General features: G+C 36.3%; 2 protein-coding genes across 2 annotated transcripts; one reads left to right on the top strand and one right to left on the bottom strand.

The window, feature by feature from the left end:
- Window positions 1-246: 246 nt before the first annotated feature.
- On the bottom strand, window positions 247-6,937 carry LOC114516498 (AP-1 complex subunit beta-1-like). Its single transcript, XM_028535999.1, is given in 28 exon segments — window positions 247-420; window positions 493-579; window positions 688-755; window positions 854-937; window positions 1,029-1,154; window positions 1,262-1,350; window positions 1,573-1,675; window positions 1,784-1,826; window positions 1,966-2,100; window positions 2,219-2,271; window positions 2,457-2,808; window positions 2,875-3,051; window positions 3,158-3,260; window positions 3,537-3,625; window positions 3,743-3,832; window positions 3,915-3,990; window positions 4,122-4,262; window positions 4,342-4,414; window positions 4,551-4,629; window positions 4,718-4,784; window positions 4,850-4,918; window positions 5,012-5,019; window positions 5,021-5,137; window positions 5,254-5,499; window positions 5,637-5,772; window positions 6,010-6,115; window positions 6,392-6,463; window positions 6,828-6,937. Coding segments are annotated over 27 exon segments (2,829 nt in total). The 5' UTR covers window positions 6,429-6,463; window positions 6,828-6,937; the 3' UTR covers window positions 247-345.
- Window positions 6,938-14,731: 7,794 nt separating this feature from the next.
- LOC114516720 (forkhead box protein C2-like) lies at window positions 14,732-16,632 on the top strand. Its single transcript, XM_028536271.1, has one exon. It carries the CDS (start codon window positions 14,805-14,807, stop codon window positions 16,170-16,172), a length of 1,368 nt encoding a protein of 455 aa, XP_028392072.1. The 5' UTR covers window positions 14,732-14,804; the 3' UTR covers window positions 16,173-16,632.
- Window positions 16,633-17,919: the final 1,287 nt, after the last annotated feature.

Raw genomic sequence — 17,919 nt, 5'->3', positions numbered from 1 at the left:
ACAAATCAGAACATCGCGTGGAAGCAATTATGACGTAAGCAACATGAGCAATTAACGCAAATTAGCTCAATAAACACTGCGTGCGCAATTTAGCCCGAGTAATTTGACACAATCTCTGAGTCTGGTCTAATCTCACATCAGTACCTCGAGATAGGTATGGAATGGCGCGGAAAAGGGGGTTGTGTATAAAGCGGCCGGGTTATGCATGCGGTAGAATGAACAACACGGCATCACCGAACGATATGATTAGAAATTGTTGACTACTTTATTTCAAATACTAAATGAATTATTGAAAAATTAAGTCTTATGGCTCTTTGTTTGGCGTGGCTCGTTATTCATTTTTAATTAACTTGAAAGAATTGCTTCATAGGCTTCTTGGACGCCTTTGACTACATCCATTGCTTGTGTCTTCAAAGCCAACTAAACAAGACAAACATGGCGACAATTATAGTCTTGTGAGGGTAAAGTGATCATAACAAGTCTCAATCTTACCTGAACATTGGTATTATTAGGCTCCATCTTCAGTTCAGCCAACACCCAGATGTTATTGGTAAATTTCAAGGATTGATACAACATGTCCTGTTATATTAAAGCATGAGATCACTGTAAGTCGCACATCCCCAAAAATAACTTTCACACCCCATGTACGCTAATATAGAGTCTGGCTTAGCACCAGTGTTTCATTACCTGACCATCCACTGTACGTTTGGCGACAGTGAACACATTGTTTGCAGCAAGTTTTTGCTGAGCCATTTCTGAATTAAAGAAAAACAACTGTCAGTACATTATTAAATAATTTAACACATTAAACCAATTTACAGCATGCTATCAAATGAAATGTAATGTGCTTTACCCGAAGTGATATTACAATGGAACTGTTTCTGGACTTCGTTCGATGCAGGAATCTCTTTCCACATCGCTAAAAATACTTTACGATCTAGAAATAGGAAAATGAAATACATTAAGGAAAACAAATAGATTGGTTGACATATAGATAAATATTAATCCAGCTACGTAAGATAACCAACCCATTTGACCAGTCTCGATGAAAAGAACGTGCATTGGAACAATGCAACTGAAGTAAAATACATCAATGTTGTTCTTAATTGCGACCTGAATGTTGGTGAGAGGATCCATCCGTTGAATTGGACCAGCTGAAAAAATAGAACAAGGTCAGGGAGGCCGTGTTTTGACATTTGAGATAAACTAGCGCTAGCCACAATGTTGATGAATGATTCGTGAATTATGTTAGATTTCTTACTTGTTGTAAGCAACAAAGATGTTTCAGCAGATTGGTTCGCAGGTAAAGGACTTGGAACATGTAATTGAGCTCCAGGGACGAGACCAAAACTTTAAATAATAAAGCATTATTCAACCTACTTTATTTCTTTATTTTAACCATTTCCTAACTTAAGTGCATATTAAACACCGTAAAAAACTGTCGTGTGGATTGTTTCATAACATCACTACCTCTGAATTAGACAGAACACGTGATAGAACACGTGATAGATGTAACGAAAATTTCGTGTAAAGCCATTCGTGATGAAGTTCGTAGGAATATTAGCGAGTCACCTGTTTTTATTGAATTGTATAGCAAAATTCCCAATAGCTTGCATTGCTCGATTGGCGATTGAGCATTCCATAAAGATTTGACCTTGACGTCGTGAGAAGGTTCCTAAGAACAAGAATGACGATGGCAAAAGGCAGAAACGACATTAGGGAGACAGGGATATCGAGGGATAGACAGAGATAATGAGAGACAGACACAGACATAGTATCTTACCAGAAATTTCAAGACCCTTTCCTTTCGCAGCTGGCAACCAAACCTTTGAAAGAAAATAAAGAACAATAATGCATAATTCCAGGAAGCTCTGTTCCAAAAGGCGATTTTAGAATGCCTAATTCAAACCATTAGTGACTTCTGCAGGATACAATGCTTGTTTGCTTGATATTTCTTTGACTTACCTCTTTGGAGGTAACATGACCAGCCGTGAGTCCAGCACCACCAGACAAACTGAATAAATCACCAAGACCACCTGATGATCCTGGTACCACGCCAGCATTGGGTGGGGCTGGAGCACCAGATACTCCACCGCCAAGCTATGAGAACACACAATTTTCCTTATGTAAACACAAGTTTGCTAAAACAGCACCCTCTGCCATTCTTTGTCTCTTGTTATGAAGTTTTAACACATGAAATAATCTTTGGAGAATATACCTGCAAACCTCCAAGATCAGCTCCCAACAGATCAATTCCACTATGGCTGTTACCTATATTAGAAGGCAGTCAATAGATCTCCCCTTCTCATTTCAACAACTTACAAAATAAAAAACTGGAAGAATCAGGTGCTTGGCGCAGTGGAGGAAATAAATTGCTTGCTTGGATATTAAAGAGAGGCACCAGGCATTTTGTCTCAATTGAGCTATATGATTTACAAATATATCATTCAACTTACTCATAGCTGCAGGTGGCATGGGTGCAGCAGGCTGAGCAGGCATACCACCTCCAAAGTCCATTCCAATGAGATCACCAATCAATGAATCTCCTTGTGGTGGATGTGAAGGAATGACAGTAGCTTGTTGAGCAACAGGTGGGGTTGATTCAGTCTGTGCACTAGGAGGGGTTGGTTCAGCTCTTGCAGGCAATGTAAAACGACGAGCACAAGTACGGCCCTCAACAAAGGCACTGGGTGGTTTATGATAGACTGAAGCCAATGATGAAATATGACATATGAGTTCATCCAGTAAGGTTGGCTCCAACAAGTCAGTGTCTTCAGAGATCAGTGGTTTCTCTGCCAACACAACTTCCTACAGTGAGAAGGAGAATATGACACCCAGCATAATTCAGGTCCAGCATATATCAATAATCAATACCTTTGCAGCAGCAGGGTCAGTTGAAAGCAATCTCCAGTATATGTAGCCTCTATCTCTAAGATCAGGATTATCACTGTCTTGTGTGGCAAGACTCAGCACTTGTTGAACCAACTCTTGAGTTTCAGATGGCCGTTTGAGAAACAGTTTTACAATTCCAGTCAACAGTTGTAATTGAACCTAGCAAAACAGATTACAATGTATATTCTACTTATTTATTATAATGTTGTAATGATTATCAAGATGAAACTCATGTCTTGATTTAAGTACAGCAAGTGACATGCACCTGGGTATTTTCATCTTGGAAACCTTCAAGGAAAGATTCAAGTAGTTCAGCTGCATTATCAATTCTCTCTGCATACTCTCCAATGATCCAAATCATTGATGCTCTAAAAACATTGTAATCATGATGCTTTTGTGGTGAAGCTGAAGGAAAGTGAATAAACTTTGAATTTTTTACAATGCCAAGTTGCAAATGTATGTCAACAGTGAAGAGGTCAGCATGGATAAAACTGGACTCTTGTCTGGCAGACTTTCCTTAATTTAGGAAACTATTTCAAACTTAAGGCATGATGAACTGCCTGCCATTATTTGAAGCTTCCAAAGATATTGAAAAGAATGAAAAATTGTGTAACACAGACATTTTTAAAGCACTTGTACCATACCTTGCTTCAGACTCATCAAGAGAGTCTAGGTTTTCACACAAGGTTGATATGATGCTCTCATACTTGTTTGGATATTTACGAAAAATATCCTGCAAGAACAATTATTTTATCACATGTAGCTTATATTCATGTGCGTATTATATCATTTTGCACATATGTTGCATGTATTTGAAGTAAATTTTTAAACTTAAGGGAATAGAATATACCTTGATAACCACAATGGCCTCCTGCACAACATAGTTAACTTTAGTCTGGATAAGATCCAGCAATGTGCTGACACACTTTTCTGCTGATTGCTAAAATACAGAAACACAATACATATATGAATGAATGTAAAGGGAATTATTTCAAAGATGATTAATAAACATATTTTAGTACCTCAACTTTGATGGCACAACGACCAATTGCCCTTACAGATTTCCTCACAAAATCAACATCTACTTCTGTAGCATATCTAAAATGATTTAATATTACTTGGAGATGATCTTTGGATTGTTAACAGGGCAGCTTACCAAGGGTTATACAGTTTACAATGCCTGCTCTTTAGTTGTGTAATGTAAACCAACTGCACAAATTTCTACTCACTCTTTCAGTTCAGCTAAGACTTGTGCGATGTTTTGTTGATTTGCAAGACGAATCATGATGTCCAACTTTTCCAGCTTCACATATATTGGATCATTGTACTTCACAAAAAACACTTTCATCTCATTCCGTAGAATATCAGGTCTAAAACACAGAAACCAAACAAATATAACAGCATAACATGACTTTAAGTTAACACGAAGTAAATCCAACACAAACTAACCTCTTTTGAACAATCAGGTTTATATTCCTCAAGGCCACATACTGAACTTCAGGCTCACTGGACAGTAATGTCACTAATATCAAAGATAAAATAAGTTCAGAGATAAATTTGTCATGTTACAGCATTTAAGGTCACAACACTTGAACTTACAATACAACTATATGATTAAATACACTGTAGCTAATCATTCTTTAAAGATTCATTCTTACCAAGTGGTGGCGCCAGTTTTTTTATCAGGCTTTGAGTGAATGGGGAACCCTCCAAGATTTCCATGTATTTCATGAGAACCTATGCAAAATATATCCATTTATATCTGTAGAACTAACAAAATCAGTTCATGAGTGGAGACCGTCAGAATATCATAGTTGATATATACCTTTACAGCCGAGAGAACAACAGCAGCATTAGCATGAGACAGTCTTGGTGTCACTCTTTCACATACACTAGAATATGAAATTTAATTACCACTGATGCCATAAAATATTGTGGTAAACAATCACTGTGATACCTTTGAGCTTCCTTGTCATCACGAGGATTGTAAGTTGCCAAACAATCCAGAATGAAGATTTGACCCCATCTACAAATATATTCAACAGAAATATTTTCTAAACTGAAAATACATACTGAAACATCAATTATAACAAGTGAGAAGTTTGTTATCAATACATACTCAGTGCATTTCATTTAATGCTGTGCATAATTTGTTCACTGTCTGTGAATTAAGTTCCAATGCTTCAGCAGCAGATGTTGACACATCACTAATCTCACTCAATGCAGCAACAGCATTTGCAACAACCTAGAATATAAAGAATACCATGTTTGATAGAAAATCTTGCAACATTCAAATGAATATTACTTATTGTGAAAGTGATTGATGGCCATGACTAATTACAGTAAAAATTTCAACATTACCATAGGATTAGAGTCAGAGAGCAGTTCTTTCAATTGGTCCAGAAATCCTTGATCTTCCACAAGCTGTGCATTAATATCATGAAGTTTTGCAACACAGACAGCAGCAGTTTTTCTGACATATGGATCTTCATCTTTCAAGCATTTTCTTAACGGCTCACACAAATACTCAGTGATCTTATCCACTCTGATACAACCCATAGTACGCACAGCTAAAGCTCTGATCAGTGGGTTTGGATCATCACAGTCCTGAAGATGAAAATAATTTTATCAGTGGTTGTTACTTCACAGTTTTTCAGAGCGAATCTCTGACTAAGCAGCCATCCATCCATCTCTACGTAGACTGTCGCACAAGCTTTTATAATTTAAAAAAGATTCTAATTTACCTTGACAAAGGTATTTACAGCCATGATAGCCATATCAGGTTGAGATTTAGCGTAATTCATGAGATAAAGATAGACTAATTTCTTTAACTCTAAGTTGTCAGTTTGCATACAGTTAACAACATCAGGAAATAATGAACTGAAAAAAATTAGAACAAGTTTAGTCAAAGTAAAAAAAACCCAGAACAGAATCCATGTTCATAGCAATATAGCTGAATCTATGTAAATGTTACTTTTTGCAATGTCAGCTTTTCTAGCTCTGTAAAAGACTTGCATGGTGTTTGTGAACATGTGAAAAAATTAATTCTACAAAAATCGAATTTTAAACCAATCCAGGCTTAGAGGTGGACCATTGATGTAAAAATAACATAGGTACCTGACATCTTTCCCTACAGTCATACTAGCGATCACTTTTTTAACAGCTTCTTTTTTTCTATCTTTTTTCTCACTGTTCAACTCAGCTTTCAGTTCAAATATTTCACCTGAAATGCATCCAATATTCCAATTGTGTTTGTTGATGGCAATGAAGAGGAAAAAGAACAAAATATTGTCATTACTATCATAATTTCACAAACTTGTCACCAAAATTATATGCTGTACACTGGACAACCCTCAATACAAGTTCTTTGGAATAAAGTTTAACATTCTTATTGCAGACTGCTTGTAATCAGGTGACTCTCAAGTGCCATTTTTACCCAATCAATTAATTTAGCCCCTAAAACCCAGAAAATATATATCATTTTATATTATCATAGCACCTTTCTTGGTTGTTGTAAAATACTTCGAGTCCGTCATTGTTGCAGCAGTCAGTGAATTCTATCAACGTAACTCTGAAATAATAAAACATAAAAGATAAATGCACACAATATTTCAACAATATGGAACTTTATAAATAATATTATGTTGTGTACTTGTGTATACAGTCAACACAAATAGGATAGAAGAAGAGATTATTCGAGGTAATTATTCTCTGTTATAAATTCATATACGATACATTCAGTGACCAAAAGGAAGTTTTACTTGCAAAATTGTAATATACATAATGTTGAAATCTGAGTTCCGCCTGGAGGCCATATTGTATTAAACATGAAATATTGCTAAGGTAAATGTGACAATCCAAGTGTTCTCCATCCAATTTCGTTAAGACCTACTATCCACAAACATTTAACTATCGTGAGAAAAGAAACAACTTACTTTGTGTTAAGATTTAAGAAGAAATATTTGATATTTCACAATATTTCGCCCAGAATTGAATCACCTTTGGAACGCCAGTACGACACCTCTGGCCGGAAATCCTCGAGGGTCATGCCCAGTCTTTTCATGGCAGAGGAGTCGCGAAAACGGAAGAACCATACAACCATAGAACCATAAAACAATAGAACCGTAGAACCATAGAACCATAGAACCATAGAACCATAGAACCGTAGAACCGTAGAACCATAGAACCATATAGAACCGTAGAACCATACAATCATAGAACTATAGAACCCTAGAACAGGACCTCTTTTAACCATAGACTGGGGGCTCAAGGTACCCCTATTCCCCATGTTGGTCCCCCTGTTGAAAGAAAAACATTGATAACAGTTCACAACAATTCGTCGAGAGAGGTCCCACTTTGGCAATCTCCCCTCCACTCGAAATCCCTTAAAAGAGTTCCTGCTATTGAACGACAGTTCTACCATATAACCTAGAACCATAAAATCATATTTCACATTTCACACCGTAGTTCATATTTCATCATAAAATAGGACAGTGCCGGAATAAATTTTAAATTCAAAACACCTTATTTATTGGTTATGGATTCAAAATAAAAATCTACCAATGCGATTGCGAAATTAAGCTGTAGTAAATTATTCTGACTACCCCTACAACCGCGACTGAAATAGAAGTATTTTTGATTTTAAAAATGCTATGGAAATTTTCATAAAAAATTGCACCTTTTTCACACGAAACAATCTCGCTTTTAAAAAAGTAGAATTTCAGTTCTTCCCCCCACTGGTCACTTTTATTTACCAGCTGAATGATGTCGCTGTCTCTAACTATGCTCTAACTCTGAAATGTCTTTCACGTTTCAGAAAAGTTTGTTTAGACACACTTCGTGCATTATCTTTGCCAGCCACAGTAACTGTTTGCCCGATCAATCTTACCAAGTTCCCCGTGTGGCCGTTTTTAACAAACGTGCTTAGTGCTAGTTTGTAAAAGAAGGGTGCATGGTAACGCATAGTTAGTGTTATTTATTGTTTCATTATATAAACACCATATTCTTACTGGTGTTCTGCCTCACTGGGCTCATGTTTGTTTTTTAAGCAAACTTAACAGCAAGTATCAGAAGCAACTTTTGGTGGGGTAAACAGCAAGTTAAGTTCAGAGATGTCATGTATTGCAGCACCCAGGTCGAAACTCCGTACGAAGTTCTTCGAGAAAAACAATCTGGGAGACAATTCACAACGGGTTGTCTTAAAAACCCAAAATTAGAAGAAAAAAAATTGTTGAAAATAATGAAGATGTGAGCGTTATTCTTTTGTCAAACCCAATCGATTTCTTTGAAGCAAACCTTTATAACTAAAAACTGCCTGAAAACGTATGAACTGATATCAGTGCTGTTCTATAGGTGTATGAAACTGCATGATGAAAATGCTAAGAATAATCGTACAACAGTTGGTGACCAACCTGCCAAAACACAAAAATTAAAATTATAATTGACCATTATTATATGTAGTATATTCTGGTAATTGAGACAAACGGATAATTTATTGTCAAAACATTCAGAAACCTAGAACTAGCTAACTGCCAAAATATAGTTAAACCAATTTGATCAGTTGTGTTTCAGGACAGTTCTGTTTTCCTCAATTACCAGGCACCAAGCTAATGATCTTCCTAGCCTTACGTGTGGGATACGACTTACACACAGTCTTTTGATTATATCTTTTAGCAAAATTAGCCTAATTTTAGCTTTTACAGCTATTTGCTAAATTGTTAGTTCCTAGCAAATGACTTATTATTACCAATCGATGTCGTCAGGCAAGCTGGAATACTTTCTTCTTCGTGGTGGAAGCCTACAGACTTTCATATATGATAAAGATTTAAATAATCGCTTGAGATGGTGTCCGGTTTTACAATGAGCTATTGACCTTTTTCTTAGTGCATGAAGCCTTCACACGAAGTCATATTAAACAGCAGGGTGGCATGAGACAGACTTGGCAGGAACATATGATCAGCTCTCAAACAATGCTAGGTATCCTATATAAATGCGTTCTTAAATAGCTGTTAATTGCGACAGTTAAATGTTCCAGAATATCACAAGGAGAAGAGTTGACAAAAAAGAAGATTATCACAAAGCAGAGAATGGCGAACTTCCAACACGTTCCAGGGCAAGATATGGGTTCTAGGACATTTTCAAACCAAAATCAAGTTGATTTCAATTGCAGAACGGAACACCATACCTGTCCTACAATGCATTACTCTTATTTTCCTTATGTTCCTACCCAGCCTCAGGAATATATCTGGTCCCCATGTAAATGTATTTCTGGTAATGAAGACAAGGTGAAACCGCCGTACAGTTATATTGCCCTAATAGCCATGGCGGTTGAAAGTCAACCAGATAAAAAGATTACACTGAACGGTATTTATCAGTTCATTATTGAACGATTTCCCTATTACAGGAAAAATCGTCATGGATGGCAAAACTCTATCAGACATAACCTAAGTCTAAATGATTGTTTTGAAAAAGTCCCTCGCGATGATAAGAAATCTGGCAAAGGATCTTACTGGACTCTGCACCCGGATAGTTACAACATGTTTGAAAATGGCAGTTACTTACGACGTGAGAATAAATTTAAAAAGAAACCAGGTCAAAACTCAGAAAGAAGTTACGGCGAAACTTCATCACGAAGCACCAGTCAGTCATCTCGTGACACAAGTCCTGTGTCAGCACAAAATGAAAACATAGAAGACGATACATGGCCATCTCGTGAAAGAACAAGCGTTATTAACAACACAGGGTATTTTCCTTCTGCTAACACGGTATCAACGCTTTCACCTCAAGACAACAACCCTTTCAGACAGCAAGGTGGAGAGCTTCCATTTCAAGCAGGAGAGAAAGATATCACACTTCCTTGTGAAAACCTAACACGATATCCAACTCACAGAACAGAGCAAAATATTTCCTCGTCAAATCCTACCCTTCCCTATTCAGAATTGTACTATCCACCAACACAAAATCCCCATGCTGTAATGCCATTAAACACAAACTCAACACAATACGCTTTCAACTCAAACGTTCTTCATGGCAAAGATAAAATTCAGCCAAGGTTTTGTCCAAACTATTCCTCTTTAGGAGAAGAAGTCTATCCTAGCCCACAAGTTTCTCCACCCTACAATGTTGTTCCACCCAGAACTAATCCTATCTTGCATAGGTCATGTAATGCTCCGACCAGAGCTTTATATGAAGAAGACAGACAGCCTAAACATTACACAGAAAAACACGCAAGAAATCATGCTAATAACTTTCAATCATCATTCCCAAATCATTCTGAGTACACGCCATTTGACGATATTCTCAACCAAAGATGTTTAGGAGACGGACAGAATTGAATGCGTCAAAAGTGTGTTCGTCAAATGAAGCTCAATGGAGTGGTTTCACTTCAGCAAGAACAGATCAAGGAACTAACTTTTTTGCGCGTCATCCTTTCAAGAACTGCTCATGGTCTTAGCTTTTAATCGACGGACGAGACCCTCAATTGTGTCAGCAAGTTTTGTTATTTTATTCATCTAATTAAACCGAGTTATTTGTCGGTGACTTGGTATAGTTAGAAAGTTAGTGTTTTCTGGTTTCAAGGTCCTTTCCTTGTCTGAAGGTTCATATATTGGGTATGTCGTGTATAATATTAATATAGATACTGCATGAGTCATGAATCCAAGTGAGATAATTTTTGTCTCCAAGAGTTGATGCTATTGTTATTTCTGACCAAACAATTTAATCAATATTGAAAAAAACGTACAAATAGTTTATAGTTCAGACTTCACAACTGCTTGTAGAAAAACCCGTTCATCTCGTTTCGAAGGCATTTGGCTATAGTCTTACTGATTGGTCTAATTTCAAAGAACTGACATTTTCACAGAAGTTGATTAAAGCCTCCGAACAACTCGCGTAAAGTTTGATGTAAATTATCCTTTAATTTCTGTGAGCTTCCATTGAAGAGAACCTGAGAACCTCATGGATAATTATAGCCAATATAACTTGTGACGAGATGAGATGGATTTTAATCACTTTAGAATAGTTGTGGTATATTTTACTCTTAAATAAAATTGTTGTTTAACTGATATTATGTAGAACACTAAAGATTCTGTATTCAATATCTTTAAATTGAACAACTGTAGTGGTGAAAATAAAAAGGGATCTATGTATCAAAACATTCGAGTCTTTGTAATGTGTCTGATCTATATTATTTGACTAATGAACGAAAATGATTTACTCCATCCGGTTGATTAGGCAGGTCAGTTCCAAAAGATTTGGCAGATTTTACGAGCTTACAGTAAGAAGAGAAGATCGACGTCAACGTTGTATAAACAAATATTATTAATCTACTGTATTGTGAAAGAATTGGCATTAATTTTCCATCTTAAGAACTGCAATCTGACCACCTTAGTTCAATCCAAAAAGACTTTCATATAAAGAATTTCAACTCGTTGTAATAGTTGAGGCCGCGAAGACAACTTCGAAATGAAATTACTTTCGAAATAAAGTTTTTATATGGTCCATTGATAACATAGGGAAGATGGTCACTTCGTCAGAGTGAAACCAATTATTTAGATTGAATTATTTCACTTCCAATGATATTTCGAGTAACCAAGAAAATCCGTTAAAATCCTTTCTATAGGAAAAGCGTCGTAATAAGGGAAATCTTAAAAGAGTAATCTGGTTATAAATAAGAGTTGTATCAACATGTTAGAACCTATACTGTGGCTTATACTAAACGTTGTGAGTTTGTACGTTGTGAACGTAAAATCCTGACGAAAACGCCAGTGATTCACGCAAGCCACTTCAACCTTACGATTAGTTTCTTTGTTTAGATTAAATGTGAATTCAATATTTTTGAACATAGCAAAAAAATGCAGGAATTCTATAGTCTGTCAAAATAAACGATTTACGAGTTATTGATTAAAAACAAAAAACAAGAGAGTTCCCGTTTACGTTTATTCAGAAAATACACAAACGCAGTAATAAAGCAAAGCCTTTTAGTCCAATTTTTTGCCATGTTATTCTATACACATATATAAACGAAGTTTATTGACAAGAACGCTTACTCAACGTTTAACTCAACAAAGTTTATGCTGAGCATGTTATGATAAAAAATTATCGGCAGCTAGATAAATTGTTTTGCTTCAAAGAAAATTTGTTCAGTCGTCGCAAACGTACGTTTGTCCGCTGTGAATGACTGAATTGCAGAACGTACACCTTGCCTTTCTTAACGTTTAATTGGGAAACAATTATTTCCAGAGCTAATATTAATGAAGTATGAAAGGGATAAGGAAGTATTTTCACACTCGGAGAGCGAAGGTCATACCTTGTACAGATGATGCATGGTCTCACACTTCATTACAGTAGCACAAGTTTCCTGCAGGCACTGTATAAAGATGCTTTTCTACAGCCTCGGTCAACTAAAGAGTTTTATATCTAAGAAATGGTTGACAAAGTGCTAACTTCATTGCTTCAGTAATATAATCTTATCTTTCAATGCTGCGAGCTTTTGCTGCTGGTGTTAATTCAGAAAAGATTTAGTTTCCATATGGTTGTCGGTGAACCTAGATCACCTCTGGAGTTCATGTTTAATTGGATATAAATGAATCCTTGCTGAACTGAGATGTGAATAAGATATCTATAAAGGTAAGAATGGGTATCACAACCTTAATCTTAGAAAAACCAAACTATATCTTCTCACCTTTTAAAATTCAGTTTAAATCGTAAACCTTTGACCTTATTCTAAGCTTTATGACGTAACGATTTTTATCATATATGATTCAATACCAGCCTCTTCCGAGCAGCAAAGCCTTCTAAAATTAAACTTAGTTTTCATTTTATAAATTGTTTGTCTGGAATCATTTTTCTCTAGCAATGTAAACTAATATAATGTGTTTCCTTGATAACACAACAATTCGTCGAGAGAGGTCCCTCTTTGTCAATCTCCCCTCCCCCGCTCGAAATCCCTTAAAAGAGTTGCTACTATTGAACGACAGAACCATAGAACCTAGAACCATAAAATCATATTTCACATTTCACACCGTAGTTCATATTTCATCATAAAATAGGACAGTGCCGGAATAAATTACACTGCTTAATTTTAAATTCAAAACACCTTATTTATTGGTTATAGATTGGAAATAAAAATCTACAAATGCGATTGCGAATTTAAGCTGTAGTAAATTATTTGACTACCCCTACAACCGCGACTGAAATAGGAGTATTTTTGATTTTAAAAATACTATGGAAATTTTCATAAAAAATTGCACTTTTTTCACACGAAACAATCTCGCTTTTAAATAAATAAGTAGAATTTCAGTTCTTCCCCCACCGGCCACTTTTATTTACCAGGGTCCGGTTGTTCGAAAGGCGTTTAGCTTAAACGGCGGATAAGCCAAAGTTTAAAAATACTCTCATAGATCTTGTGAATGACTGAACCTGCATCCTATGCATTAAATATGTACTTCCATTGAAAATTAAACTATTTACATCGAGAGATTTCAGCTCAGTTGTTCAATAAACAGATAATTTTGTTTTCCACTTTGAACTTATCCAACGTTTAAGCTAAACGCCTTTTGAACAACCGGACCCAGCTGAATGATGTCGCTGTCTCTAACTATGCTCTAACTCTGGAATGTCTTTCACGTTTCAATTCCGAAAAGTTTGTTTAGACACACTTCGTGCATTATCTTTGCCAGCCACAGTAACTGTTTGCCCGATCAATCTTACCTAGTTCCCGGTGTGGCCGTTTTTAACAAACGTGCCTAGTGCTAGTTTGTAAAAGAAGGGTGCATGGTAACGCATAGTTAGTGTTATTTATTGTTTCATTATATAAACACCATATTCTTACTGGTGTTCTGCCTCACTGGGCTCATGTTTGTTTTTTAAGCAAACTTAACAGCAAGTATCAGAAGCAACTTTTGGTGGGGTAAACAGCAAGTTAAGTTCAGAGATGTCATGTATTGCAGCACCCAGGTCGAAACTCCGTACGAAGTTCTTCGAGAAAAACAATCTGGGAGACAATTCACAACGGGTTGTCTCAAAAACTCAAAATTAGAAGAAAAAAAATTGTTGAAAATAATGAAGATGTGAGCGTTATTCTTTTGTCAAACCCAATCGATTTCTTTGAAGCAAACCTTTATAACTAAAAACTGCCTGAAAACGTAGGAACTAATATCAGTGTTGTTCTATAGGTATATGAAACTACATGATGAAAATGCTAAGAATAATCGTACAACAGTTGGTGACCAACCTGCCAAAACACAAGAATTAAAATTATAATTGACCATTATTATATGTGGTATATTCTGGTAATTGAGACAAACTGATAATTTATTGTCAATATATTCATTCAGAGACCTAGAACTAGCTAACTGCCAAGATATAGTGAAACCAATTTGATCAGTTGTGTTTCAGGACAGTTCTGTTTTCCTCAATTACCAGGCACCAAGCTAATGATCTTTTTAGCCTTAGGTGTGGGATACGACTCACACACAGTCTTTTGATTATATCTTTGAGCAAAATTAGCCTAATTTTAGCTTTTACAGCTATTTGCTAAATTGTTAGTTCCTAGCAAATGACTTATTATTACCAGTGGATGTCGTCAGGCAAGCTGGAATACTTTCTTCTTCGTGGTGGAAGCCTACAGACTTTCATATATGATAAAGATTTAAATAATCGCTTGAGATGGTGTCCGGTTTTACAATGAGCTATTGACCTTTTTCCTAGTGCATGAAGCCTTCACACGAAGTCATATTAAACAGCAGGGTGGCATGAGACAGACTTGGCAGGAACATATGATCAGCTCTCAAACAATGCTAGGTATCCTATATAAATGCGTTCTTAAATAGCTGTTAATTGCGACAGTTAAATGTTCCAGAATATCACAAGGAGAAGAGTTGACAAAAAAGAAGATTATCACAAAGCAGAGAATGGCGAACTTCCAACACGTTCCAGGGCAAGATATGGGTTCTAGGACATTTTCAAACACAAATCAAGTTGATTTCAATTGCAGAACCGGACACCATAACTGTCCTACAATGCATTATTCTTATTTTCCTTATGTTCCTACCCAGCCTCAGGAATATATCTGGTCCCCATGTAAATGTATTTCTGGTAATGAAGACAAGGTGAAACCGCCGTACAGTTATATTGCCTTAATAGCCATGGCGGTTGAAAGTCAACCAGATAAAAAGATTACACTGAACGGTATTTATCAGTTCATTATTGAACGATTTCCCTATTACAGGAAAAATCGTCATGGATGGCAAAACTCTATCAGACATAACTTAAGTCTAAATGATTGTTTTGAAAAAGTCCCTCGCGATGATAAGAAATCTGGCAAAGGATCCTACTGGACTCTGCACCCGGACAGTTACAACATGTTTGAAAATGGCAGTTACCTACGACGTCGGAAAAGATTTAAAAAGAAACCAGGTCAAAACTCAGAAAGAAGTTACGGCGAAACTTCATCACGAAGCACCAGTCAGTCATCTCGTGACACAAGTCCTGTGTCAGCACAAAATGAAAACATAGAAGACGATACATGGCCATCTCGTGAAAGAACAAGCGTTATTAACAACACAGGGTATTTTCCTTCTGCTAACACCGTATCAATGCTTTCACCTCAAGACAACAACCCTTTCAGACAGCAAGGTGGAGAGCTTCCATATCAAGCAGGAGAGAAAGATATCACACTTCCTTGTGAAAACCTAACACGATATCCAACTCACAGAACAGAGCAAAATATTTCCTCGTCAAATCCTACCCTTGCTGATTCAGAATTGTACTATCCACCAACACAAAATCCCCATGCTGTAATGCCATTAAACACAAACTCAACACAATACGCTTTCAACTCAAACGTTCTTCATGGCAAAGATAAAATTCAGCCAAGGTTTTGTCCAAACTATTCCTCTTTAGGAGAAGAAGTCTATCCTAGCCCACAAGTTTCTCCACCCTACAATGTTGTTCCACCCAGAACTAATCCTATCTTGCATAGGTCATGTAATGCTCCGACCAGAGCTTTATATGAAGAAGACAGACAGCCTAAACATTACACAGAAAGACACGCAAGAAATCATTCTAATAACTTTCAATCATCATTCCCAAATCATTCTGAGTACACGCCATTTGACGATATTCTCAACCAAAGATGTTTAGGAGACGGACAGAAATTGAATGCGTCAAAAGTGTGTTCGTCAAATGAAGCTCAATGGAGTGGTTTTACTTCAGCAAGAACAGATCAAGGAACTAACTTTTTTGCGCGTCAGCCTTTCAAGAACTGCTCATGGTCTTAACTTTTAATCGACGGACGAGACCCTCAGTTGTATCAGCAAGTTTTGTTATTTTATTCATTTAATTAAACCGAGTTATTTGTCGGTGACTTGGTATAGTTAGAAAGTTAGTGTTTCCTGGATTCAAGGTCCTTTCCTTGTCTGAAGGTTCATATATTGGGTATGTCGTGTATAATATTAATATAGATAGGCTACTGCATGAGTCATGAATCCAAGCGAGATAATTCTTGTTTCCAAGAATTGATGCTATTGTTATTTCTGACCAAACAATTTAATCGATATTGAAAAAAAAAACGTACAAATAGTTTATATTTCCGACCTCACAACTGCTTGTAGAAAAACCCGTTCATCTCGTTTCTAAGGCACTTGGTTATAGTCTTACTGATTGGTCTAATTTTAAAAAACTGACATTTTCACAGAAGTTGATTAAAGCCTCCGAACAACTCGCGTAAAGTTTGATGTAACTTACCCTTTAATTTCTGTAAGCTTCCATTGAAGAGAACCTGCATGAGAACCTCATAGACAATCATAGCCAATATAACTTGTTACGAGATGAGATGGATTTTAATCACTTTAGAATAGTTGTGGTATATTTTACTCTTAAATAAAATTGTTGTTTAACTGATATTATGTAGAACACTAAAGATTCTGTATTCAATATCTTGAAATTGAACAACTGTAGTGGTGAAAATAAAAAGGGATCTATGTATCAAAACATTCGAGTTTTTGTAATGTGTCTGATCTATATTATTTGACTAATGAACGAAGATGATTTACTCCATCCGGTTGATTAGGCAGGTCAGTTCCAAAAGATTTGGCAGATTTTACGAGCTTACAGTAAGAAGAGAAGATCGACGTCAACGTTGTATAAACAAATATTATTAATCTATTGTGTTGTGAAAGAATTGGCATTAATTTTCCATCTTAAGAACTGGAATCTGACCACCTTAGTTCAATCCAAAAAGACTTTCATATAAAGAATTTCAACTAGGGTTGTAATAGTTGAGACCGCAAAGACAACTTCGAAATGAAATTACTTTCGAAATAAAGTTTTAAAATGGTCCATTGATAACATAGGCAAGATGGTCACTTCGTCAGAGTGAAACCAACTATTCAGATTGAATAATTTCACTTCCAATGATATTTCGAGTAACCAAGAAAATCCGTTGAAATCCTTTCTATAGGAAAAGCGTCGTAATAAGGGAAATCTTAAAAGAGTAATCTGGTTATAAATAAGAGTTATATCAACATGTTAGAACCTATACTGTGGCTTATACTAAACGTTGTGAGCTTCAAGCAAGGCGGTAGGTTGAACAGCCTGGAGCCAAGCATGAAGTTTGGTGCAGCAACAATTTAAGACATTTCTGAGAGGGAACTGAGAATTCATTTTCAGTTTGAGCACAACTATGAATGATGTTTAAAAACGTTGTTAACTCATGATAATCTGCGGCGGTCCCATGCATCAACCGCCTTGGCATCGATATTATTCTCATCATTTGCGCGCGCATCGTATCATTCGTATGTTAATTTGCGCAGTGTGAAGTATTTCCAAATGTTATTTTAGCACGAAATTCTTTTTATATCCATTGCACTAAAATATCAACATGCAAAATATCTCAATGTCACCCCATTTTGACATACGTTTTGAATTTAGTTGGCCGGGCTGGATATTTATTACAGTGCTATTGTCCTTGCCTAGAAGTAAATCAGTTAAACACACTAAATTCGTAGGTAAATGCTAATGAAGACG

The sequence above is a fragment of the Dendronephthya gigantea genome, unplaced genomic scaffold, assembly GCF_004324835.1.
Source record: "Dendronephthya gigantea isolate DGI-Jeju-01 unplaced genomic scaffold, DenGig_1.0 000006F, whole genome shotgun sequence".
Lineage (NCBI taxonomy): Eukaryota > Metazoa > Cnidaria > Anthozoa > Malacalcyonacea > Nephtheidae > Dendronephthya > Dendronephthya gigantea.
The sequence above is the reverse complement of the archived record's forward strand: the minus strand, read 5'-3'. Positions and strand labels throughout refer to the sequence as shown.

Bases quoted from the DNA above. Each gene is read 5' to 3' on its own strand.
- LOC114516720 (XM_028536271.1), top strand. From the start codon at position 14,805: ATGGCGAACTTCCAACACGTTCCAGGGCAAGATATGGGTTCTAGGACA.